The sequence below is a fragment of the Hevea brasiliensis genome, chromosome 3 (assembly GCF_030052815.1).
Source record: "Hevea brasiliensis isolate MT/VB/25A 57/8 chromosome 3, ASM3005281v1, whole genome shotgun sequence".
NCBI classification, from domain to species: Eukaryota; Viridiplantae; Streptophyta; class Magnoliopsida; order Malpighiales; family Euphorbiaceae; genus Hevea; species Hevea brasiliensis.
Window position 1 is genome coordinate 24,398,782 of NC_079495.1, and position 26,611 is coordinate 24,425,392.

Consider the following 26,611-nt stretch of genomic DNA (forward strand, 5'->3'; position numbering starts at 1 on the left):
TCCCAGGCCCCTGAAGCCTTACATTTAGAACCTTCAGCTTCAGGCCCTTAAGGCCCCACATGTAAAGCCTTCAGCTTCAAGACCCAAGGCCCCATATTCAAAGCCCTTTAGCTTGAGGCCCCCAAGGCCTCACATGCAAAGCCATGAGCTCCTAAAGAGGAAAACATATAATTTTATTGAAATTATTTGCTAATTTTATATATATTTCTCATGTTAAAAGCTAACTTTCTCTAGTATGGATTCACATATAAGGCTCTAAGCCCTGAAGGCGGGCTCTTAAGCCTCAAAGATGAGCTCTTAAACTCCTGTAAATGAGATCCCACTTGTAGAGCCGCAAGCTCCTAAAACTAAAGGGCAATTCCATTTTATTGAAATTGTTTTAAAATTCCTAAGCCGAATATTTCTCTACTTGTATCAAGAGGTTGAAGAGCCTAACCTTAAGAGTTAAGCTCCACAAAAAAAAAAAAAGAGATAAATGTGGATAGAAATCAACTACTCTAAAACCCGAGCTATAAATAGCTCGCACTTAGAGTAGGGGGCATTCCTTGATGGTACATAAAAAGTTTATATATTTAAAAAGAGTTATTTTACTAATTAGAGACCTGAAGATTAGAAAAAAAAAAAAAAAGATAACTCTAATTACTTTAAGATACAAGTCATAAATAACTTACACTTAGAGTAAGAGGCATTCCTCAAATTTCTTAACGAGGCATAAAAGTTTCTAAAATTAAAGAATACCTTTCAAACGCAAAAATACTTTTCTTAGAATAAAATATGAGTAGAGGACCCCTCTAAGGGGGTAAAGTTACAGATGATACAACATTAACGAACGAACCCTTAGATGAAGGGCACGTGTACACTCATAAAGTGTTCATCAGTTTTATACAGTACAAGCAGACGAGCCTTATTAAAGAGTTAGATATGATCGCACTAGGCATGATCTTACTACTAACCCTAAGATAAAAGAGGTTTTACAATTAATCCCAGCATTGAAAATAGTCATATAGCCCACATGGTGAAAGATGGTGACAACTATCAGTTTTATTCCTTAGAGGATCATAATGAAACATTCTTGAAACTAAGTACTCAACGTAATAGAGGGACTTATGAATATAAGAAATAAAATTCTCCTATAAGGTCCTCAGATTCATGAAACGTCCTACTTATGGTTTGAGGAAGTATGGTTTAGGGAAACTACGATATCTGGGCATAAGCTTATATTATCTTCCAACTAGCTTAAGTCAGAATATCTCCAAAAGGAAAGTCGACAAACACATTCGTTTGAAGGAAACAAGTCAGATGAGCTATTTATTATGCTAATTTGACTTGTTCTAACCTGTTGCCACTCGTCCTTATCGATTCAAGCATGTCAGAGTCATTATTACCCTAAAATACTTCGATTGGACCTCTCAAAACAAATTGTAGCAATTGAGATAGTCTACTTATAGTGCCTTTGCATGTGCTAGACAAGCATTGGTTCACTTGTTCTATAAATAAAGATCCTCCATATTGGGAAGTTTAGAATTTTTTCCAACCAACATCATGATCCCCTTTAGAAGATCACTAAAGCTTCTTTTCTAGAAGTAGTCGTAGTAAAGCAGTTCCCGAAAGAAGCAGTCGTATACACTCCGAAAAATACTCTAATACCCATATTATCCTAAAACCTTCATAAACCACGTGTCACTGTTCTAGACACCATCCAAATTTTTAATTATCAAAAGAACTCTATATGAGTAGTGAATAAAACACTATAAATTTACTTCCTCCACAATCTACATTTTATATGGTCATATCATCTTCAGTCTTGCCAATCTTAAAGAGGTTGGTTTGTTTATGCCCGTGAAGGTGATGGACCTTGTTAAGACATGTGAGTCATGATGGTTATCTAAAAAAGTCTTAAAGTCAGCAAATGCGAGGGAAGCGCTTCAGAATTGTTCTAGGTACAGTTTGGGCTTCGCCTAGTAAGGGTGATCGATTTCTTTACATTTGGCCAACCGGTTCTTAGAGTTCAGATAGTCGACTTCTTGATGCTCGAATAGCCGACTTCTTGATGCTCAAATGACTAACTAGTTCTTAATGCCTGGACAATTGACTACTTCATGTTTAGATGGACCATTTCTGCTATATGTCACCAACCTAAATGAATAAATGGAAAGACTTGCTTGTCATGCTTATGGTTGTCCTAATCCTTGGATTCATCAAGGCTCATAATGGTTGAAGTTAAGTGCTCGAAACTATTATTACATATAAAGTGACTGGTCTACTTACAAAGAGTTAGACCCAACTGCCATTAGTTGACTAAGGTAAGTGCCATGAAATCTTGCTTTCATTATCATAAGTATCACTAACCATAAAATATGCCATCGTTAGCATGCAAACTTTATGTTTAAAAGTTTGAGACTGATTTTTCAAAATATATCATCCTTGTGTTGGTCTTGGAAGTTGGCAATACGACTTCTTGGACTAACACTTCATGTGGTTGTCACTGTGCAGACTAGTCGGATAAGTCACTGCTTTATTTTAATTACCAAATATCTACCATTTCATAAGTTAAAAAGAAAATCATTGAATTTGATTATGATTACAACGCTGCCAGCTATATACATGATTTTACTTGACATTGCGGAGTTACACAACATGTGTCATTGGTCATAGGCTGAATATAAATCTAGTATTATTTACCTTAGTTTCAACTTTCACGTGCCCACCATCAATTCGTTGGATTTATGGACCTGCCATTTGAATTAATAATGCTTTAATAACCTTTCTCTTGAAAATATCACTAAAAGACTATCACATGGTTTGTGTGAAATTTTATTCTTAACTAATTTAATCAAATTAAGTGGTCATAGAGACATAATATGTTATTAATTATAGTAAGAGCAGTTTTAGGACAAGAAAGTTTGCCCCAGCACAAGTCATAAATAACTTGCAATGGAGCAAACGGGCATCTGACACACTATAAAATAATCACACTTTTATTTACGAGTATACCCTAAGAAATATTCCCTAGAATATGAAAATGAATATGCTTTTATCACTTTTCCTTATATAATAGGGCTACGTAAGGATGGAAGAGGATCTTCTCCCTCATAACTACTCTCTCTTCTCTCTTCTCTCTTTACTATATCTCTACTATACTACTACCCCCTCTAACTTAGGTGTAGGAGGGTCCTCACCAGGGACCTCCTGTAACTTCCTATAATCCCTAGCCTTAGATAGTACTAATATCGGCCTGTGAATAGTGTTATTCAAAGAAAATTTGAGGATTAAATATGGAAATGGCATGAGGATATTGGCACACATAACTTGACAATAATGGGAACAAAGAATGTTGAATTAATGTTAATTAAGAAATTTGAGCCTAAGTAAGCCTAGACAGTGAGTATAGGATTAGATAGGTGGGCGTGCTACCGGTCAAAGCCACCGAGTGGTCAGTACCGAGAATGAAAGCTAGTGTTATATCAGTTAGAGCTACCAAGTGGTCAGTACTAAGAATGAAAGCCAGTGATATACCGGTCAGAGCCACCTAGTGGTTAGTATTAAGAATGTTAGCCTATGTTATACCGATCTGAACCACCGAGTGGTCAGCACCGTGAGTCCCATTATCCAGTCTGTCATACGTTACTATGGGCACGAAAGTAAAGCTCTCATTTGTGATAAAAAAAAAATTCAAATAAAATATGATAAAAGCTTACTGGTGAACATAAAGGATTGTTGAGTTAATAAAGTGCAATTAACTCATTAAATGGTATGATTAACAAGTATGAATTTATTGACCTATATTTACGTTATGATATTATATAATTGCTTTTGAATTTTTAAATACTCTTGTATGAATATTATCAGTATATTATGTGTTAATGTGCATAATGGAAATTATTTTGTTTTAAATTAATAGTACACCACTAAGCTATTTAGCTTAGCGTTGAGATTTATTTCCTCGCGCAGGTATAGTAGATAAAGTATAGATTTTGGCTGACAGGAGGTAGCTTGGATCTACAGAAAAGTCCAGAGTTACCTTACCTCAGACTTTTGGGTAGATGCATTATCATCATCCTTATTGTATATTATTTTTACTCATATGTGTGTGTACATTTATGTTGTAATAAATATTATGTAAACTTTATTTTGGAGATTGTAATAATAAGTATGTAAGTTTAATTTAGCCACATGAGTTGGTTAATAAAATTGTAAATTAAAGATATTTCTTGCGTATATGCGACTTGGGTGAAGAATTGATGTTGATGAAATTTGACGAAACTTATATGAAAGGATTGATTGGAAAGTGATAATGATGAAATTTGATGATTATTATGTGATGGAAATGATATGGAAATAGAGAATTTAACATGTTATGAATAATATTTTAATAGTTGAATGGTTAAAATTTAGGAAAAACTCTTACAGTTTCTCCATTTAACAAAAACAGATAAATTATTGTAAATAAGTTTGTAAGGAATTAAAGGATAATAAATAACGGCACAAAGATGGGTACTTCATGCACCGAATGTAATATCTCATTCTCGGTTTCACTGTAGAGTGGGTAAGGGAGTATTACACCTCCTTAGTGTACCTCTAATTATTCTTTCTTTGTTTTGCGGGTCCCTTAAGCTAAAATAATGGAAATAGGACCCATATGAGTGAAGCTACAATTTCAGGCTTCATCATATACATATGATAAAAGAAAATGCAACTCTATGTTTTTTAGTTAAATTTAAAAATGTGTGTTGACATATTTGCTGGAAAAAAAATTGAAGAAATTGAATTAAAATTAACAATATGATATTCATAATAAAAACAAATAAGTTAAAAAATAACTTTGTAGTGAGGAAAAAAGTATAGGAAGGAGAAAAAAAAATAATTCTCTTATTTTGCTGTAGGGAAAAAAAATAATGTTCAATTTCCCTTGCTTTTATAAGAAGGAAAATAGGAAAAGAAAAAATTTGTGAGAATTTGCGTGGAGCCATTTTATTTTATGCTTAAATTGGATAAAAAAAATGAAAAATAGTGTTAATTTTTCTATTTCCTCATATGTCCGTTTATTTTAACTTTTAATTTTGTATACTCTTTTATTTCAATTTTTAATTTGAAATTAAATGCGTGCATGATTAAAATATTTATTCGAACATATATAACAAAACATAAATTTGATGTGAGAATAAATTATTATTCAACTCATGTAATTTAGTATAAATAAAATTATATTATAAATAATTATATTGATCAAAACAAATTATTCAGCTATAAAATTATATTATATCATACTATCCAACATAATCATTTTTAATATAATTTTATTTATTTAATATAGGTATAATAGTAAAAATATAATAATTTTTTCTCTTTACTTTTCTTTTCTATCAAAACATGGAAAATACACAAATTACTTCCTTCCTTTTTCTTTTCCTATGCAAAAATTTGTAAGGAAAATAATAATTTTACTTTCCTTATGATTTTACTTTCTCTACAATTTCATTCAATTTTCCTTTCCTAGTTTTTCATTTTATAAAACAAGCTCTTAAAGGTAAAAATTAATTTAGATGACAGATAAATATTATTTTGCACTAATTTTTAGGGGCAAATTACTATTCAATGTTTACATTCTAAAGAAACTAACTACTTAGTCCTTATATTTTGAAATATACACTATTTAATTTCTGTATTTTGCTTCTGTTAAATTATTTAATCCCTCCGTCAAATTTTCCGTTAGTCAATATTGGTCAACCTACTATTTAATTCCTCTATTTTAATGAAACTAATTAGTTAGTCTATATATTTTAGAAAAGTATATTAATTAGTCCCTCTAATTTGACTCATCAACTATTTAGTTTTATAATTATTTTTTGTACTTAAACTACCCTAGTCTTCTCTCCCTTTTTTCTTTTTTTATCCTCTTTTAGTTTTATTTCTATATTTCTTTTTCTCAACACCCACATCTTTCTCCCCTCATTCTCTCTTTGTTTTCATATGTAGATAAAAATGGTATAAATTATCTGCATAAAAAAGTTAATCAATTTCTTTAAATTTCTAAATAATTAAGAAAAATTATTTCCAAGTAGAGAAAATATGAAAATAATATCCAAATAATTAGAATTTTTTAAAAAAATATATAAATTCAGATTTAGTTTATACATAACAAAATTTCTATTTTTATTTAAGAATATATTTTTTAAAATACATGAACTAGCTAATTAGTTTCACTAAAATAGAAGGACTAAATATTAGTGTTTTTCAAAATATAGGGATCAACTAATTAGTTTCCTTAAAATAAATGGACTGAATAATAGTTTGAATAGTATGAATAATGAAAAATTTAATAGAGAGATTGAATAGTAGTTTGAATAGTATAAATAATGAAAAATTTGACAGAGGGACTAAATAATTTAATGAAAGTAAAATACATGAATTAAATAATATACTTTTAAAAAAATAGGAACCAAATAATTAATTTTGTTAAAATACATGAACTAAATTATAATTTTCTCATTTTTTTAGTTACGTTATAAACCCTTCAATTTTTTGACTCTAAAACACTAATTCCTACTAATTTAAGTACGACTCGACTCGTTCATAATTCTATAAAAGAAAATTATAAATTAAAAATGGCATGCATAATTATCCTCAATATTATACTTTTAGTACATTTTAAACTAACAATATAATAGATTCTACAATATTTTAATTTTATATTTTCAAAAACTATCTCAACATTATTTTGTTATTTTAATTACAAATAAATGACAATATCATTTTAAATTAACATATAAATATATATAATTGACTAACAGTGGACTCAATCTAATAATAAATTTTAAAAATTATAATGCCATATATACTATTATGTAAGATTTTCTACAAAATATTTATAAATAAATTCAATTTAAATAAAAAATATACCTTTTTTTTTCTATGTTAAGGGATATAGGAAAGACAACTCGTTTGGTTCAAAATAGTCTATTTTTCGTGATTTACACTTTTGGAAAGTGTATTTATAAGGAAATTATTTCGCAGAAAGTATGATTCGAGTGTATTTAGTTGATATGTTAAATCTCGAAAAGTAAAATCTATTAACGAAAAATAACAATAGAAATAACATAAATATCCTTACTCCAAATAAAAGTATAATATTTGAGAAATGTTAAAGCAAGACGTAGCACAATTTATGCTAAGGAACTTAAATGATATGTGATCCAATTCTCAACAGTAATTAAGAAAAGAATAAGAATAAAATAGAGTAGAAGAACAGAGGAGAGACTTTAGAGAGAATCAGAGAAACAAAGAAAGGCCACAGAGAGAATTCATAGTAATGATCAAATCCAACTTCTGTTACAATCATCAATAGTTATATATCCCTACACAGTACAACAATTCTGTCACATTTCAAGTATTAATAGCCACCTACACAGTTACTACAGCTCAATAGATTCTCAACAAATCTCGTGCCAATTGCAATTCCCATTTGCCATCACAACGTGACGTTTATCTCATCTTCTCCCATCAATTCCTCCACTTAAGATTCCTCTTCCTTGAGGAAGAATAAGGAAATCTAGCTTTCAAATCATCATCATCATATTCCCAAGAAACATCTGCTGGAGAAAAAACTCGCCAATGTATCAGTGACAAAGTAGCAATGGCATTATGGTGTTTAACCTTTTGACGGTCAAGGATCAGAGAAAAGAAGAAAGGCCATAAAGAGAATTCATATTAATGATCAAATCCAACATTTCTTACAATCATCAATAGCTATATATCCCTACTATTTAGCTACAGTACAACAATTCTGTTGCAATGCAGGTGTTAATAACCACCTACACAATTACAGCAGCTCAATAGATTCTCAACAGATCTCTCGCCAATTTCAATTCCCACTTGCCATTAGAGCACACTGTTTATCTCATCTTCTCCTATTAGCTCCCCCCCACCTTAAGATTCCTTGTCCTTAACGAAGAACGAAGGAAATCTAGCTTTCAAATCATTAGCATAGTCTCAAGAAGCATCTGCTGGAGAAAAACCTCGCCAATGTATCAGTAACTGCGTAGTAGCGGCATTATGGCGTTTAACCATTTGACGGTCAATAATAGTGTGTGGATAGGCATCTTGAAAATGTGAAACTAATGGAAGTGTAAGAGAAGCATGGATTGATGTAGCAACAGGTTTCAACTGTGAAACATGGAAAAAATTGTGAATCTGAACATCTGTAGGTAATTGAAGCTTGTACGCAATAGCTTCCATTCGGTCCAAAACTTGAAAAGGACCAAAGAACTTGGGCTGGAATTTATGGTGACCCTTCCGCACCGAAAGTTGATGATAGGGCTGCAACTTCAAATAGACCCAATCCCCAATAGAGAGTACGATCAATACGATGCTTATCCGTCCGCATGTTCATACAATGATTAGCTTTCTGTTAATGATGTTTCAAAGTAGCAAGTGTAGTCTCCTTATCTCTTAATATATCCACCGCAGCAATGTTAGAACCTGGGGAAAGCATGAAACATGTATTGGGAGAGGAACACCATATAATGGCTCAAAGGGAGACATTCTAATCGAAAAATGAAATGACGTATTGCACTAGGACTGAGTCATGGGCAACCACTGCATCCATGAATTAGGAAGATCCCCGGTCGTGCATCTCAAATAATATTGTAGGCAACTATTAACTACCACTATCTATTAAGTTATTAAAATTATATATGCTTTTTTCATATAAGGAAACTTTACTTTTTCAGATAAGTTAATAATATTTTTATAATTAACTACTTTACGAAAAAAAAATATTTTATGAAAATCTTATAAAATTTTTTTTTTTTCGTAGAAAAGACAGATAACGGCTCAGTAACGAGAATAAATCGTTATTAAAATTATGATAATTTTAACAGAGTCTTTATAATTTTAACAGAGTCTTTATTCTCATGTAAGCTAAAAGTCCTTATTCCCATATAAGCCACGCATACAGCCAATCCATAACCAACGTGAGATCTCGAAGAATCAACCCATAGGGCACGGCCACTGACTTGCGAACGTCAACCCAAAGCCATACCGGAAAAAAAAAGACTCTCACTTATTTTTACTCGCAAAATTTTATTTTTTTTACGTAGAAAAAATATATAATAGTCCAATGACAAAAATTGACTACTGTTAAAATTATGACAATTTATATTAATCTTCTGAAAATCCTATGAGATGAGTTGTAATTTATATTCAATATGTTAATCTTATGAGATGAGTTGCAATTTATGTTATATTATATTATTTTCCCTTAAAAAGTAATTATATTTTATATAGACCAAATGGCCATGAAATGCATCATTGTATAAATAGTTTTTACGAAGGGCATTCTAATTGGATTAAGGACTCTTATGAAAATTTAATTTTATATTTTAACTACAATCAATTTGATTGAGAATAAAAAGATATAATTTATTATTTTACATTGATATCTTAACGTCTCTATACACTCACAATTTATTTACACATAAAAAAAAAACAATATCAATATATCTCAAGTGATTAAGTAAATAGAGTTAAATTTGGGTTAAAGAACTTAATTACAAATAAAATAAAATTGAGAGATTTAATTATTTTAAATTAAAAAAATAGAATATTTAATTATAATTTCTTTGGCCAAAATCTCATGGTCAAATTGTAAGTTACCCTTAAAAAGCACTGACGTCAGCATCAATGTTTTGCCCTTTTTAAGTCCACACAAAGAGTTTTAAATTCCACGGAATAAACGAGGAAGAAAAACTGAATTAAGGCCTCTCTTTCGAAGCTTCTCACTCTAGCTCGCTTTCTCTGTGCGGCTGTGGCTTTGGTTTCCTTCCCAACCAAGCAAAACCCAGAGCAAACCCGCACCCTAAGCGGACAAATATTCAGCTTATACGTACACCAAATCTCCCAATCAGGAGAAGAAAACTTTTAATCCGTAGTAATCCGATCTCTCGCACCATATCGTCGTTCATGTCGCCGGCGCCGGTGGATGTTCGGCCTTCCCTTACCTCCAATCCTTCATCTCTTCAAAACCCTAGTTTTGATTCTTTTTCTCTGAACAGTTTCTCAGATGATCATCAACAAAGCATAAAGTCCCCAATTTTTACTATCCCAAATGAATTCGGCGATCATGGCGGCCTCGCTTGTAGGAATGGTTTGCGAACAGGGTCTGTGGCGTCGAGCCGAACTCGCCCGAGGTTTGTGAAGGTGAGGAAACAGTTGCATGTGAAGTCGCAGGGGGTATCAGGCGAGTTCGGCCTGGGTTTTAACCCTTTTCATTCGGGTGTTGAGAGTTCGAGTCGTAGTAACGATTATAGCAGTAGTTCAAATGAGGTTTTAGAGAAATGTGAGTCAAATGGGGTTGATTGTTCAAATGTGATTTTTGTTTTCGGTGCTAGTAGCAGTAGTTCTACATCCAATTTGACTGCCACCATGAATTTGGATTCTGGGGAGAGAGTATTTGATGCTAGTGGAGAAGAATTGAGTTCCAAAGTGCGGCCTGTGAAATCTGACGATATTGGTTTTGTGTTTAACGATAAGCAGTGGCACTTCAATGACAACGAGGGAAAATCAGTTTCAAAAGCAGCGAATGGGAAGCTTGACAGTGAATCTTGTGTGTTTGGAAATAAGCAGAGGCAATTAAGTGAAAATGAGGGAAAACCAATTTCAAACGCTGACAATGGGAAGCTTCATAGTGTTGGTTTTGTGTTTGGTGCTAGTGAGAATAATGTGGAGCTGAAGTTGGGGTTGGAAAAGGAAGAATCAAGAGAGTGCAATTCTGATTCAGGTGCCTATTATGTAGGGAAGGGGAGTTCAAGGACTGAAGTTGAGCATGGGAGGGATGGTTCTGCGGGTTTTGATTTTGGTGCTGAGAAGAGCAATTTGGGGTCAAATTTGAGTTTCGAGAAGGGAGAGTCTAGTGGTATTGCGAAAGATCCAGATTCTAGTAATACTGGGTTCATATTTGGTGCTACTGCCAGTACTTCCAGTGGAAAGATGGGGATTTCTGGTACTGGTTCTGTTTTTGGTGCTACTTGGTTTAATTCAAGTGACAAGAACGAATCTGGTGGAAGGCTTCAGAATTTGGTCTCTGATCATGCAGAGAAGATGGAAGTGGCTGAAACAGCTCATGAGGTCAAAGGTGCTGAAGTTAAGATTGACATTAATGGAATTGGGAGTTGGAAGGGGGATTATGATAAGGTTCCCTATATATTTGGTAGTAGCAGTAAGAAAAGCTCCAATTCCCGAGAATGCATGGCTACCAGCTGCAATGATGAGGCAAAGTCTAGCAATGGAAATTTTGAAAGCTGTAACAGCTTTGCAAAGGCTCAAAATGGTACTTCAGATTCTAGCAATGATGGTAAGTGTAAACTTGGATCATTTGGAAACAGTAGTAACATAGCTAATGTTTTTATGGCAAACCCTGTATTTACTAATATCACCGATGAGATGAAAAAATTGAATATTGATGGTTCTAATAACGTTGATGGGTTGGACAATAAGAAGTTTGTGTTTAGAAGCAAAAAAATGACTTCTGCCTCTTCTAATGGAGTTTCAGTCACTACTTCTCATGAATGGAATTCAGAAGGTCTTATTAATACAGCTAAGGGCACTGATGGTGATCCATTTGAATCAACTGCTAAGAAGGAAAGTGTTAATGTAGTTGGTGCTTCCACCGGAATTTTCAATTCTGAAACAATTAGATCTCAGATAGGACTAGCAAAGACTTCTGCTGAAAGCTCGTTATCTCATAATTCTCGTGGTCAAGTGATTGACAATACACAGCTAAATGGAGCTGCTGCATTGTCTTCGTTCTCATCTATTGGTCTTGATTCCCAAGGCAATGTTGAGGCATCTGAACCACCTCCTATGCCTGGGTTTGGAAAGGAAAATGATAAAAGTAGTTATACAAGCACTGCAGATAGATTAGGAGTGTTTACAGAATTCAAAACACCTCAGTGGGATCCTTCTTGTTTAAAAGAAAGTCTATTTCCTGAATTAAATAGAAAACTTGAATTCAGTGTAAAGGGTAGATCAAGAAAGGTCAAAAAGTCAAAGACACTGAGGGGAAAATTGAAGCGACTGTCTCAAAATAAGCAACAACAAGAGCAAGATCAAGTGAAAAATGGCAGTGCCCAAGAGGCTATGAACTCCCCAGGATGTTATTCACCAATGGATTTTTCTCCTTATGAGACTACCACAACTGAGAAGTTTTCAAGGGAAAATTCCAGGATATCAAATGATTCCATTTTCATGGACAAGAATGGCATGTCTTCTGTCTTGCATTCAACAGTGCCTAGCAGTCTCAAAGATAGCGAAGGATTAGATCTTGAAAAAGGTGGTGAGACAAATCTGGAGAATGATGTATATCATTCTGAAAGATGTTTTGTTGGTGATTCTCCCACAAAACCGTTTGTTTTTGAAATGGGATGCTCTAATTGCAACAGCGAGCCAGTCTGCACTAGTAGTGGTGCTGGTGTTTCTACTGTTAAAGATACATCTGGCATAAACATTGAAAGCAATCATCAAATACATTTTAGTTTTGCTTCAGGTTTGGAAGATGTAGATGGGAGCAAATTTTCCTTTTCTGCTTCATCCTCTGCGCCAAATAGTTCATCTGCAGCCAAACGGCCACATAGGAAGAAAAATAGAAGAAAAGTTCCTTGTGAAACATTTGTTATTGGTGCAAACTCAAATAATAAGGTTTGTTCCTCTTCTGGCCACTTTTTCACTCCATGCTAACACCTCTTAAACTATTTTCACTTTTTGTCTTTGTGCAGGATCAAGAAGGAGATTTATCTACTTCACAACGAAAATTGGGGAATAATTCTGGAGCAAACGAACTGTTGAAACAGGGTTCTATGTCATCCACTGCTGTTGCAATTCAGGAAGCTTGTGAAACATGGCGACTCAGGTGCTTTTTCAACATGACAGCTATTGGTGTTTGAATGGTTTGCTTATGCTTGGTTTCCTGTATTTTGTTGCTGTATTGAGATGCTTTATTTTAATAATATCTGGCATTGTGAAGGCATCATTTCTTACTACATGCTGTTGGTTTTGATTTGTGTCAGGGGCAATCATGCTTATAAAAGTGGAGATTTGTCCAAAGCTGAAGATTTCTACACACGTGGAATAGATTCTGTCCCTTATAGTGAGAGATCAGGATGCTCCCTCAAGCCTCTTATTATTTGCTACAGCAACCGGGCAGCAACTCGAATGTCTCTTGGAAACTTGAGGGAAGCTTTAAGGGATTGTACAATGGCTGCTGCTCTAGATCCCAGATTTCTCAAAGTTCAAATGAGAGCTGCCAAGTAAGGCCTTTTTTTGAGCTATTTTATCTTATGACTACACTAGCTCTGGATGTGGCAACAAAGAATTATGTGCATTCTCATGTGTTTGATTATTTTAAAATTTTTTCAAAATCAAATTAAGGATTTTTATTTTTGTTAATCAGTTAGATGAACCAAAATTCGATTATTTGTTAAGCTTCATCTTCTTCTTCTTTGCCATTTCTTTCCTTTCTTCCCTTATTTAAAAGGGCATTTTGGTAATTCTTCTAAGATTTCTTTAATTTGTATATTTTGGGTCGAGTGAGGGCTGTCAGCAGTGTTTTTAGGTCCAAAACTCAAGGTTGATGTGCTTTTAAGCCTCTTGGCAAGATGTGTTCACCGTGGTGCATGAAAGATGTGCAAAGTGTCTCCTCCAAAAAAAAAAAAGAAGAAAAAAAAAAAAAAAGATGTGTGAAGTGTACACAAAATTGCATGCCTAGTGTTTGAAATTTTTATGATATAATGTATCATTCCTAATTGTTTCCTCCCACTACTGTAGTAGCTGAGCAATCTGAAAGAATAGTATGCAAAATAAAATAGAAGAGAATTCCAGAAGCCTAAATTGTTGTAAATGACATTGTTAAAGACCATCTTAAAATTTCTAACTTAACCCATATTTTGTATGCAGAATAAAATAGTGTAAAGTGATTGTTTCATTTTTAAGTAAATTAATTATTGTTTTTTTTAATTGGTTTGCATATTATATTGTTTTATATGATTGCTTTGCATATTATAGAGGTCTTAAGAAATTTAAATAACCTATGTATGATTTGGTTGGACCTACAACTTTTGTGCCATATCATCCCCTCTTTGAACTAATAGGTGAAATACGACTATGAATTTTCTTTAGCTTTTTGACTGCTATATGTTGACTCCAACTAGTTTGGGATTAAGGCTTAGTTGTTGTGTTATTGTTTCTAACTGCTATATATTGACTCCAACTAGTTTGGGATTAAGGCTTAGTTGTTGTGTTATTGTTTCTAACTGCTATATATTATATACATGCCATATATGTACACCTTTCTCAGACAGCCTTAATGTTCTTCTTTGTGAATGGCAAATCAAGTTGAAACAAAATAGGAATGGCTTTTAAGTTGATATAGGAAATTTTAGCATAAATATATAAGTATCGTCCTCTAATTGTAAAATATATGCTTTACATCAAACTTAAAAATGACTCCTATATGGAACATTCTGAGGACCATTTCTGTAGTAATTTCATTTTGTTACTTTTTAATAACTCCATGGGAGAGATGAATATTCATATAACCTAAAGGAAAACAATATACAAGCATCATTAAATTTATTATAAGGGCTGGAAATGTTGACAATATTTTCAATCTGGATTATGTAGGTTATGCATGCCTATTTTTCGCTGTACTAAATGATGAAGTATATTTTTTACATGCGGGATTTTTTATTTGGTTGTAGTTGTTATCTTGCACTGGGGGAAATTGAAAAGGCACAGGTCCACTTCACTAATTGCTTCGAGTCAGGGGATTGTGTGTGTTTGGACCGGAGAATCACAATAGAAGCTGCTGATGGCCTACAAAAAGCTCAGGTATGAATTTGTTTCCTGTTATGTTGGCGGATCTACATTTCTTGTTTGTTTTATGAACTGAAGTATGGTTCTCTAAGTACAAAGTTTTATTAGTTGTTGATAATAGTTTGTTTGTTGCTACTTGCTTAGCAGTCATAAATGCTTGTATTATTGCTTTCATGTATATCAAATTCAAAATTCACACACGTTGTTGACCTATTTGTTTCTCAAAATTAATGAGTTCTGATGCAAACTTATCAACCATTTTAAAAACCTTGACGTGTTCTGTTAGGGATACTGAAATTTAATATTGGGCCCTGGCTTAAAAGCTTGAGTTTTTAGGTTTTCATGAGATGATATTAGATCCTCTTTTATCAAAAGATCTAAATTTGAATCCTGGGCAGTTCCGTCTTATTAATTAAATTTTAGCACATGGTAAAGCAGATCTGTATTTATCCATGCTCTAAGCTCAAGAGGTTTCAAATGGACTGTGTGTGCTATGATTATTGGCCCTTACTTATAAAATTTTGAGCTTTTAGGTTGAATGTTTTCTTGACATACTCTCAAAAATTATTTATTATTTGTTTTCTTAAGTAGCTTCTAATGTTGTTAAGTCATGCTTCTCTTGTGAATGGAATCACATTAGGTTTTCAGGAATCTTGCTTTTCCTCTCTCCTTTCATTTCTTCTATTTTGTGTATGCAAGTGTCCGTGCATGTGAGAGAGTAATAACTGAAAAATTCCATAACTAATTGGCCGCTTTTCTTTGCTTGCAGAAAGTGGCTGAGTGTATGAATCATTCTGCCAAACTTTTTTCACAACAGACATCTGATGCAGCACTTAGTGCTTTAGACATAATTGCAGAGGCCTTGTCAATTAGCCCATATTCAGAAAGATTACTGGAAATGAAAGCAGAGTCCATGTTTATGGTCTGTACTGTTTTAATATGGGACTTCTTCCCCTTTCTTTCTTTCTTTCTCTTTTCCCCCCTTCTTCTTTTGGTCTCTTTTCAAATTAGTGAATCAGTTTGAAGACTACTGATAATTGATAAACCAGCATGTTGCATTTGTTTGCTTCTAAGTTTAGGTCTCAGCAAGTCAGCATGGACTTTTTTTGGTCTGTTTTGCAGTTACGGAAGTATGAAGAGGTGATTCAGCTGTGTGAGCAGACTCTTTGTGCTGCTGAAAAGAATTTCATTTCATCAGGCACCAATGACCAGTTTGTAGATAAAGACGATTCTCGAACTGATAGCCACTTATTTGTGAGGCTGTGGAGGTGGTGCTTAATATCAAAGTCCTACTTTTATTTGGGAAGGCTTGAAGCGGCTCTTGATTTACTCGAGAAATCAGAGCAAATGGGATCTATAAGTGACAAGTAAATACCTAATTTTGTTGATGCAAAGCGAATTTCTATATTTTCCATTTGAAACTATGCTTGGGCTTCACTTCTTAGAATAGATTTTAGGTTACTGACAGTTGTTTGAATTATGTAGGTACGCAAGCAAGATACCAGATGCATCACTTTCATTAGCAGTCACCATACGTACTCTCTTGCATCGTAAGGTACTGCTTTCAAGTTCATTTTCTTCCTTAGATGAAAAGCAATTTTTATGATGCATAGGGAATCCTTGGTCATGTATGCTATGCTTAATGCATTAATCAGGAACCAAGTTCAACACATCAAGTGGGTGGTTTCAGTTTTATGTTCTAAATTTTCATTAATACAAATTTGCATACTAACTTGTTATCTGAATCTGAATGTATGTGTTTAAAAGCTGTTTTGCTTCAGCCTAATCGTTCTGTCACTGACGGTTACGGTCTAAAATGTGTGGAAAAACAGATAAAAGGATTTTACCTGGCCATTTATGTCAGTGCAATATTGTAAACTATTGGGCTTGCAACCAAGATGTTGCAGGATTTATGCATAAGGGCAGCCACTCTGAAAAAACAGTTAAGGGTAGGCCTATCTCAATAGTTTCTTTTCTAGACCATGTTTGGGTGCGAAATTACATGATAAGTCTTTTTAACTTTATTTTTTTTTTTTCCTATGAATGATTTGGCAGCTGCGTACAGGTTAGTTGCTTTAATTGTGCTTTGGTAATGGGTAATTAATGGCTGAGCTGCTGATAAGGGGCATTTCAATTATATTTTTTTTTCATTTCTTCATCTTGCTAATACTTCCCCAACCAAAACCACCCAAAAGTCCTTCCAAATCTTCCTTAAGACGCATATATTGCTTAGCAATACTGAACTGTTAAGTTCGATGGGATTTTGTCTGAATAATGTCATAAGCAAGCTGTGTACGTTGAATTTTGTATTTATCAACTATTACTGTTATATTTCAAACCCTTATTTATGAACAGTATTATCAGAAACTTCAACGATTATGTAGATGGAGAGGATGATCTAGTTGAACGTAAAGATCAACGTAATAGGAGCATATTCTAGATTCTAGATCAACAAACAAAAATTATTTTGCAGAGTTAAAAAGTTAAAATCGGGTCTTGAATACTGACCATTGTCTAATTAGATTATTAGACTCAAAAAATTTTCTGGCCTAATTACAGCAAAATTTTTTTTAACTGCCATTTTTGTCCAATGATACCGACAAGGATAATAAGATACTTTCTTCTATAATTCCTAAATATTTTTCTTTTATAGTAAAATTTTTAAATTTCTGAAGAAGAAAGAATCTGTAAATCCAAGTAGAAACGGGGAAAAAAACTTAAAAATGTGCAAAAATATTATTATCATTAGTGAAAGGCCTGGTACACCAGTTTGATTTTGTGGGCATAGGAGAGAACTTTTTGACTATATGCATTTGATTATTTGTGAAGGTGATGGGTAGAGATATAGGTTGCTAAACCCACAATGCGTGTAACATCATCTGATATTCTTATAGGGGGAAAGTACAAAATAAAAAAATCCTAATGCTAGCGTATAATGATTAAAATTTTGGTATCTGATTCAGTTCTTGGTTTCCCCCAGTTCTCTTTTGTTGAATAATATATTGTTATGACCTCAGTGAATGCCTCTTGAAATGTTAATAATCTTGTTGAATATGTTAATTTTACTTCAAAATTCTTGTCAATTGCAGAAGGCAGGTAATGAAGCATTTCGATCAGGAAGGTACACAGAAGCATTAGAGCATTACACTGCAGCTGTATCAAGCAATGTTGAATCACGTCCTTTTGCAGCTATCTGTTTTTGCAACAGAGCTGCTGCACACCAAGCCTTGGGCCAAATTGCTGATGCCATTGCTGATTGCAGTCTAGCCATAGCCCTTGATGGAAATTACTCAAAGGTTTAACTTTGAAGTACATGATTTGTTCTATACTAATTTATAAGGATTTCAATGAGGAATTAATTGTTTCTTTAAAAAGGAAAACATTTTGGTTAGCAATGTGGACAGATCTTGCATTGCACTAATTTTCCAAAAAACATAAAACAATTAATCTTAATTTACTGCAAGGAACATGAGCTGCAGACATCAGTTTATTAAATATCTGGTACATGAGCTCTTTTTACCCTATAATTTCATCAATTATAAATTTTTCTTGGCTGAAATTTTCATTTCCTATTGATATTCCTAGAAAATAGAATTACTAACTACCACACAAGAAATTTAACCTAATGACGGAATGATAGGATCCTTGGAGGGTTGTTCCACTTAGAATCTTTGCCCTCCTCTTCATGAGTAACATGGTCATTTGATTGATAGGAATTATAATGCTTGCTTGATATTTACACATCTGATTTATTGAGGTTTTAATAGTATGTAATTTGAAGTCAGTGATTATTAAACAATTACAAAGAAGGAATCTTCATGCTGAGGAAGTATTGTTTGATAATTATGATCAAGTAAGCTTGTTGTTTCTGCTCAATCCTTTAGATCACTAGTGATTGGCTCAGAATTAACCCTTCTCTCTATCTATCGGTTTATTGATCTTTTTTTTTTTTTTTTTAACTTTTTCAAAACTTACCTTTTAAGAGTAATGCTTAGACTGTCCTTTTATCATTTCCCCTACTTCAACATTTCTGAAAATGAGGTGACCTTATTTTTCCATCACTAATGAGTCTTGCCTTTCATCTCTGTGGACCTGCGCTAGTTTCTGTTACCCCTTCTGGGAAGGAATAATTTCTTCAATTACCTATCAATTCTTTTCCTTAATGACATCCAATCTGGTCTTGGAATTTGGGGTGTGAACTTTAAAAATGGTTTCTACAGTTTGCATCAGCATTGTTAACTGCCATCTATTATTTCTTCTAGGTCATGAATAAGTTTTGAAGTTATTTGTTGGTATTTTTGTGCCTGATTGCTAATTCCTTGCTCAGGCAGTTTCCAGGAGAGCTTCCTTGGATGAGATTATCAGAGACTATGGACAAGCAGCCAATGATCTCCAAAGATTCATAACTTTACTTGAAAATCATTCTGATGGAAAAGCTAGACGGTCTGGCACACCTGGTAGATCCACCAGCAGTACAAAAGAATTAAAGCAAGCTAAACGGCGTTTATCCTTGATGGAGGAAGAAGCTAAGAAAGGAATACCATTGGATTTATACCTTATTTTGTAAGTAATTTACTCAATTGGAGCTTTTAGAACCTGATGTTCTCAATGGACCTATGTTTTATTATTTTGCAACTAATCTGATCTTTTTAATTATTTTAAACCTGGCCTGCTAGAAGTTAAGGACTTTATTCTTAGTTTGGTAACCTACTGTTTTTAATGGATCAGTGGTATCAGTGCTTCCAAATCCCAAGTTATGGGGGTTTTGTTATCAAGATATGCTTCCTACTAAAAATCATTATATTCCTTTGGTTTTCAAAACGGAACCCTTTTTCAGCATGATGCATTCAATTGTTTTAGGCTTCTAGTATCATACTATATTGACCAAGCATGTGAACCTCTTTCTAGTGAATCAGCCCACTTACACTGACGCATTGCCTTGTTTGTGTCATCTTCTTGTGGATTTGTTAAATTTTTATTTTGTATACAAATAAATATATGTAGAAACCAACATGCTATACTAGGTGAACAATCTTAAATTAGGGGGTTTGTACTTGAAAAGAAATGTTAATTGTTTTATTTCTATTTATTATGTGACTGTCTTCTTTTTTTATTTCTATTTATTGACTGTTTATGTTTCCACTTACCTGGTTTTAGAATTTAATGATATTTGTGCTGTAGATTGTATTCATTTTATTTTTTACGTGACTCTGATGATGAATATCATAAGATGAGTGTGACATTGTTCAGAAACCTTTTTTTTTTTTCCCGAGTGTCTGTGTTGTTAACTATGTCTAATTATAATGACAGGGGAGTTAAAGAAGCTGATACAGCAGCCGAAATGAAAAAGGCATACCGTAAAGCAGCACTTAGACATCATCCAGATAAGGTTTTAGCTCTCTGTACCTGCAGACTTACTTACATTATGACTATTGTACTTGTTTCCAATCTTACCATATTTTTTGTGTTTTTGTTTTGTAGGCTGGTCAGTTCTTGCAAAGAAGTGAAGGTGGAGATGAGGGGCGACTTTGGAAGGATATTGTCCAGGAGGTGCACAAGGATGCTGATCGGTTATTTAAAATGATAGGAGAAGCATATGCTGTGCTCTCAGACCCAGCTAAGGTATGTTATCCATGTAATTCGTACTTACACTGTTTTGCTCTATATCCTGGTAAGTAGTTTTCTTTACTATGCTATTAACCACTTATTCCCATCTCTTCTTCTATGTTTTGAATTTTGTGTGTTGATCTCACATCTTCAGTCCATATTTTGTGTTGGAATAGTCTTTCCTTAAGTGTATGGGTATGGCTAAATGCATCTTCTGGCCCTTGTACAAAGATTGCAATTGAGACCAAGTTTTATTTTGTTCAATTGGACACTGAATTTTACTCTCCTGATAATAAAATATATAAAATAATGCTGACTAGGATAAAATTATTATTTTATAACTTTTATTTAATATATAAAAATAAAAAAGAAAATTAAAAAAAAAACATAATAGCAAGAACATTAATGACATAACCAGAATCAAAGAAAAACTGATCACCTATACCCCCCAAAAATCCTCATATCAAAACACTTCTCACCATTGCATTACCAAAGCAAATTAAAACAATAAAAAAAACCACTATTAAACAATACTAAAAATGCACTCAGGAAAAACCCAGAAAAGAAGTCTTCATTGTCACTATGCATCATAATTGTTGGAGTTGTGTTTCACTCTTGATATTTTTAATGGTATTGCCAGAAATTACCTTCTATTTGGCTAGATCAAGGGCGTTAAGTCTTGAGTTACCATTTTTCAGTCTCCTTCTCCTTCTCACTACAAGCGAAAACAAAGACAAAGGAAGGCAATGGTCAAAATCAGAGGGGCATCAGTCCATCTTCAAATGCGTATCGCAAAAAGATCAACTTGTAACATTAGGAAGCTGGAGGCCTTAAAAATAGTCTTAATGGGTTCTGTTAGTGCTGAAAAAGTGATTGAAATTTTTGGTTTCTCTACTCTCTCTCTCTCTTTTTCTTCCATTTGCCAATGCCCCTTTGTTCATTTTCCCTGCAACAGTGGAACTGTGGAATCTTGATCTGTCTTGTTGTTATTTCACTTTCACCCTCTCAATCTCCTCCCAATCTGTCTCTCTATCCCTTTATCTGCAACATTGGCTGGCTTCATCACTTCATGATGCTTTCATCTTTCCTTGAGTTTTTTTTTGGATCATTTTTGAAGTTGCAAGATTATTTTGATTCTTCCTACAATATTGATTCAAAAATTAAAGCTGTGTTCAGTTGAACAAAATAGAACTTCAAAATCTCTCAATTTCATTTTTTGTATAAAAATACATGGGCCTGGACATGTATTTAGCTGTGTGGGTATGCACATGAATTCATGCATATTTATATGTCTATTTTGTGTGGCTGGACTAGTCCTAAACAGATGAGGCTGTGGTTGCCATGCCATGGTGTTAAAGCTTGCTGGTACTGTATGACTTGGGAGACAAAAATGTTTTTCTCTATATTTTTGCCACCTTCATTTTCTCTTTTCATTCTAATTCTAGCTTATAATCTTGTAAACTAAAGGGGACCGTGTTTAATCTTACTACCTATTAGTTTTTGCTTTCAGCTTCTGAGAGAAAATATATTCTTTTTCTAATTGTAGCATATTACGTGGATACACATAAGATGGAAGCTTTGAGATGACAGGATATTAACCCTGCTATCTGCAGGGCTGAGTGTTTTTCGGTTTAGTTCAGTTCAATTTGGTTTTTGAGAAAATCAAGCAATTGAAATTCCAGAATCATGAATTGAACTGATCTTAGAGAGGAAACCCAACTGAATAGTTCATTTTAGTTTTTCAGTTCAATGGCTAGAAGCTCACCCTCAATTCAATCTGACTTTCAATTAAATACCCAACTATTTTCAAACCTGCAGAATACTGATTCTCCAAAAAAAAAAAAAAAAAAAAAAAAAGTAGAAATCTAAGACCCAGCAAATTGCAAGAACAGTTTTCAACACAATAACCTCAATCTTCAACACATCAACCCGAATTGTTAGTAGCTAAAATGGCAGACCCCAAATCAAGAGGCCGAGAACTTGAGAGTTGACAATAGAGGAGAGTGGCAATGAGAGGTGATATCGGATTTGGCTTGAGTGACAGGAGGTTGTTGAGGCCTGAGTGGGATGGATATGAGTAAACCAAGTGACTTGAGAGAGAGGGCTGTGTAGGTGAAGGCATGAGCTGCAATCAATGCAGAGTCAACGCCAGGTGCAGGCATGAGGACCAAGAATGTGACTTGTGAGGCATAAGCAGAGATGAGAGACCAAAGCCATGGATAGCAACAAAGATTGAGACTTGAGAGTAGAACACCATGAGAGAGAGAGGGAGAGAGGAGGCGAGAAATAGGGGGCTAGGGGTTAGGTTTGACAGTGAGGTGAGGAGGAGGCTGTGATAATGAGAAGCGAGAAAAGATATGAGAAAGAGGGTAGGGATTTTAGGTATGAAAGATGGTTTTCCTGCTCTTTTGGTTTTGGAATGGGTAAACCTCTAAAATTGTAGTCTTCTAAGGTCTGAACAACAGTCACATAATATGCACTTGTAACTTTGATCAGTTTGGTTATTATGTGTTTTTTCATCTCAATAACTGAACCAAACTAACCAAAGTTTCTAAAAATACTAACCAAAATGAACAATTTAAACTGAAAAACCTAACTAAAACAGTTTGGTTCTTTTTTTTAATATATATTTTTTTTATTATAACCAAACACTGCTCATCCCAATTTGTCTGATCTCTGAAGATTGTACCAGAAAAATAAGTATTAAAATTGTATAATTTGACTTTCAACTCTTCCCAACTATTAAAATTGCCAATGAATTTGTTATGGTCCCAATTTCCTACATCAGTTTTGTGGGGAACCTGAAAAGACGCATTGTAAGAAACAAAAGTGTGGACCCCCATGCAGAGTATTAGGGGCAAGTTTTTCTGAAGCATTTTGTTGGTATCAAAGCTGACTCCATGCCTGCAGCTCTGTAGCATATACTGAAAGAATTGTTTGTAGCACTGGATTAAAATTGCTGGTAGACACAAGAGAAGGTGATGTAGTAACAGGGCCAGTATGGGAGGGAGCCATTTAGAAAATCAGTTGTGAAAGCATGTTGGATTTTTATGGTCTCAGTATCCCACATCAGTTACATGGGGAATTTATTGTGGGTATATAATAATTTGTATTTTGTTAGCTTTTAGTTTTAGGAGAGAAGCATTACACATTTCTGAGGATTTAACCCAAAATCGTTTAGAGTGGAGAAAGCGAATCCATATGGCCGACCCCAAATTTTTGGGATAAAAGCTTAGTTGAGTTGAGTTTAGTTTAGTTTTAGGAGCCATTCTCTTGAAGCACTTACGGGAACCTCTTATATATTCTTACCTTCTTTTTAATTCATAAAATTGCCCTTCATATATGAGGTTCAACTTCAAATTATCCCTAGTGACATAAGTTCTTTGAATGAGATATTGATTATCATCTGCAATCTCTAGTTGAGTTCCCAACTGTTAGAGAAGGGCAATCCTGTGCTGTTCTGTGTCTGTCCCTTTTATCAATAACTCTTTGGTCTTTTTTTTGGGTATTTTTCTACTTTTTAATTTGGAATGCTGATTGATTTTGATATACTGTTTTCTGTTAACAGAGATCAAATTATGATCTAGAAGAGGAAATTAGAAAAGCATCGAAGGAAAACAAAGGAAGCCACCCTCCCAGAAGAACATCAGATGGTTACAGCTATTCATATGGGAGGAGTAACCATCAGCGAAATTGGCAGGACAATTGGAATACATATGGTCATTCACGTTCTCGATGGTAAGAAACACATGGAAGTCCTGGATTTTTATGTAAGTAAACATTATTTGGTATTTATATCCAAAGTCACCTTATTTGGATCAAGAAGGTTGGATCAACTTTTAGTGGCACAAGTTTTGCAGTGGGTCTGTCAGGAATCAGAATTGATAGCTGTCAGTCTGGTCTGTTACCAACCTTAGCTCCAGAATGGATCAAATGTGAAGGCGCTGCCATTTGTCTAATATTTGTTGCTCTGGACATATTTAAAGTATATTGGGTCTAAGAAATTTATATGATTTGCGAAGTTGATGATTATGTGACTTGCGAAGAAGTTGAAGAGATTCTTTGTAAAGTTAGGAAGATATGGGAGGAGAATGGTCTTGGAAGGCAAGTTCGTGCGCATAATCTAAGGCTATGCCTTTGTCTCTTGGACACATAGTTACGGAGGAATTTTCTGGGTTTTTCATGCATTTCCTCCACATCAGGAACACAGAATATACCTGAAATTGTTTAGGAAGGCCTTACATTTATTATTGAAACAAGTTGAATGTTTTATTATCATAAACTTCTAGCCTTTGCAGCAGTCTGGTTGCTGTGCTATATATATATATATATATATATATATATATATATATATATATTCAATTGAGTCTGTTATAATATAAATGGGTAACACTTCCCCTGTCTGAATCCTATTATTAGTAGCTGCAGAAGCTTTGCAAGCTATTTGTGTCTTCTATTACATATAATGTAATTAGCATGTGTACGGTTTCTTTGGATTTCATTTTCTTATCAAGGGGCTGTTTTACATGTTCAAACGCCATAGCCTATCTCCCTACTTGGATTCAGTTTCATTCAAGCATCATATAAATTTAGGAGAAAGTACGGAAAACTATCCTCCTACTGTCGTTCATGCATTTATTATGTGGTTATATAATTTGTTGGCCAAAATTCATAACCGTTCCACTGGAATTAAGCAAGCATCCAAATTGAATGAAAATGAGAAATTAGACTAGTTGAGTGTGTCTCAACCATTTGTTAATGTATTATTAGCAGTTTGATACTAAATGTCATTTGAATTAAAATCGTAGCATATAACAATAAAATTAGAATTCTTCTTTTAATATGAGAAAAAAAAGATGGGGAGAGTCTCTAATTATTATGGGAGAGTGAATCAAACAATGAATCATTAATTGAGAAGCGAAATAGCAATACAAAAATAGAGAAATTAAAGAGAGGAATTCTAAATATGGCTTGTTAGATGATTGATGGGAAAATGGAGGTTCAGTCAAAGAGGGAGGAATTGGAGAAAGTGATGTGGGATAAAAAGGTAAAGAGGTGGTTTCAGATGGGAAGTGTTCAAGGATTTGGTCAATTTGAGGGAAATTAATTAATTAGTAGAAATACTAATACAAACTTATAATAATAATAATAATACCCAAATGCCTCATAATAATTTTCCCTTAATATTATGTTTCCTTACTATTATGTTTACTTGCAATTTTCATAACATTCTTCTTTTTTGTATTTTTCATTATTTCTTTTTTTTAAAAAAATTAATATCTTACTCTCATTTTATTGTTGTTTATTTTCTTAAAATATATAATATTATAAATAATATCTTATTTTATTATAAAATTAATAAAAAGTAAAATAAAAAATTATTTCTAAAATGGTTAGATATTGTTGTTAAAAAGTAATATTTTCTCTTGTCTCCCGAATTGGGGAGATCATCATGATTTGAAAGTTTTACCCATTTGTATTATTATACAAAATTAAATTTGGAGTTATTCCTGAATGAGTTATTTTTGTAGGGTTAAAATTCTCATTAAGCTTGAAAGGAAGTTTAATAAAGAAGTCTTTGGCCTCTTAGTAACAGTCAGATTATTTTTATTGGATATCAAGTTTTTCAATTATGAACATGTTATGATTAACACATGTATAACTACTCTCCATGCTGAAAGTGTGGTTCTTATTTTTTTCCTCAATTACAATGTCATGGTCCTCCTTAGGCGTTTTGGTCGTTAGTTCACTCTTAATGATATTTCTCCAGCCATATATTTAGAGACACTTAAAAAAGAATAAATAGAAGAGAGAATATATCTATGTATTCATTCAATAATCAACATTCGAATACATATAAACACTACTGATGATGCCCTTGATAAAAATCTTCTGATGCTCAAGTTATAGAGAAGAGATCAACATTCGAGTACATATAAATACTACTGATGATGCTCTTGATAAAAATTCTCTGATGCTCAAATTAGAGAGGAGAGATCGGCTTTGAAAATAAAGTAATCAGGAAAAAGTGTAGAGAGAGAGAGAGAGAGAGAGAGAGAGAGAGAAAAAGAAGGGAGATAAATTTTCCAAAAGAAGTGCGCCATATATTTATGTCACAGTAAGTGGATGAAATATAGGT

The 26,611-nt window shown here is 33.5% G+C and overlaps 1 protein-coding gene across 1 annotated transcript; it reads left to right on the forward strand.

The window, feature by feature from the left end:
- Positions 1-9,718: 9,718 nt before the first annotated feature.
- LOC110647851 (uncharacterized) lies at positions 9,719-25,007 on the forward strand. The gene is made up of 12 exons (XM_058143950.1): positions 9,719-12,693; positions 12,771-12,904; positions 13,062-13,301; positions 14,751-14,880; positions 15,635-15,787; positions 15,988-16,232; positions 16,351-16,420; positions 17,955-18,161; positions 19,193-19,428; positions 20,176-20,254; positions 20,347-20,487; positions 24,041-25,007. Exons 1-12 carry the CDS (start codon positions 9,961-9,963, stop codon positions 24,212-24,214), a joined length of 4,542 nt encoding a protein of 1,513 aa, XP_057999933.1. The 5' UTR covers positions 9,719-9,960; the 3' UTR covers positions 24,215-25,007.
- The last annotated feature ends 1,604 nt before the right edge of the window (positions 25,008-26,611 follow it).

Bases quoted from the DNA above. Each gene is read 5' to 3' on its own strand.
- LOC110647851 (XM_058143950.1), top strand. From the start codon at position 9,961: ATGTCGCCGGCGCCGGTGGATGTTCGGCCTTCCCTTACCTCCAATCCT. The intron at 12,694-12,770 runs GTTTGTTCCTCT...GTCTTTGTGCAG, and splicing joins GTGCAAACTCAAATAATAAG to GATCAAGAAGGAGATTTATC. The intron at 16,421-17,954 runs GTACTGCTTTCA...TGTCAATTGCAG, and splicing joins GTACTCTCTTGCATCGTAAG to AAGGCAGGTAATGAAGCATT.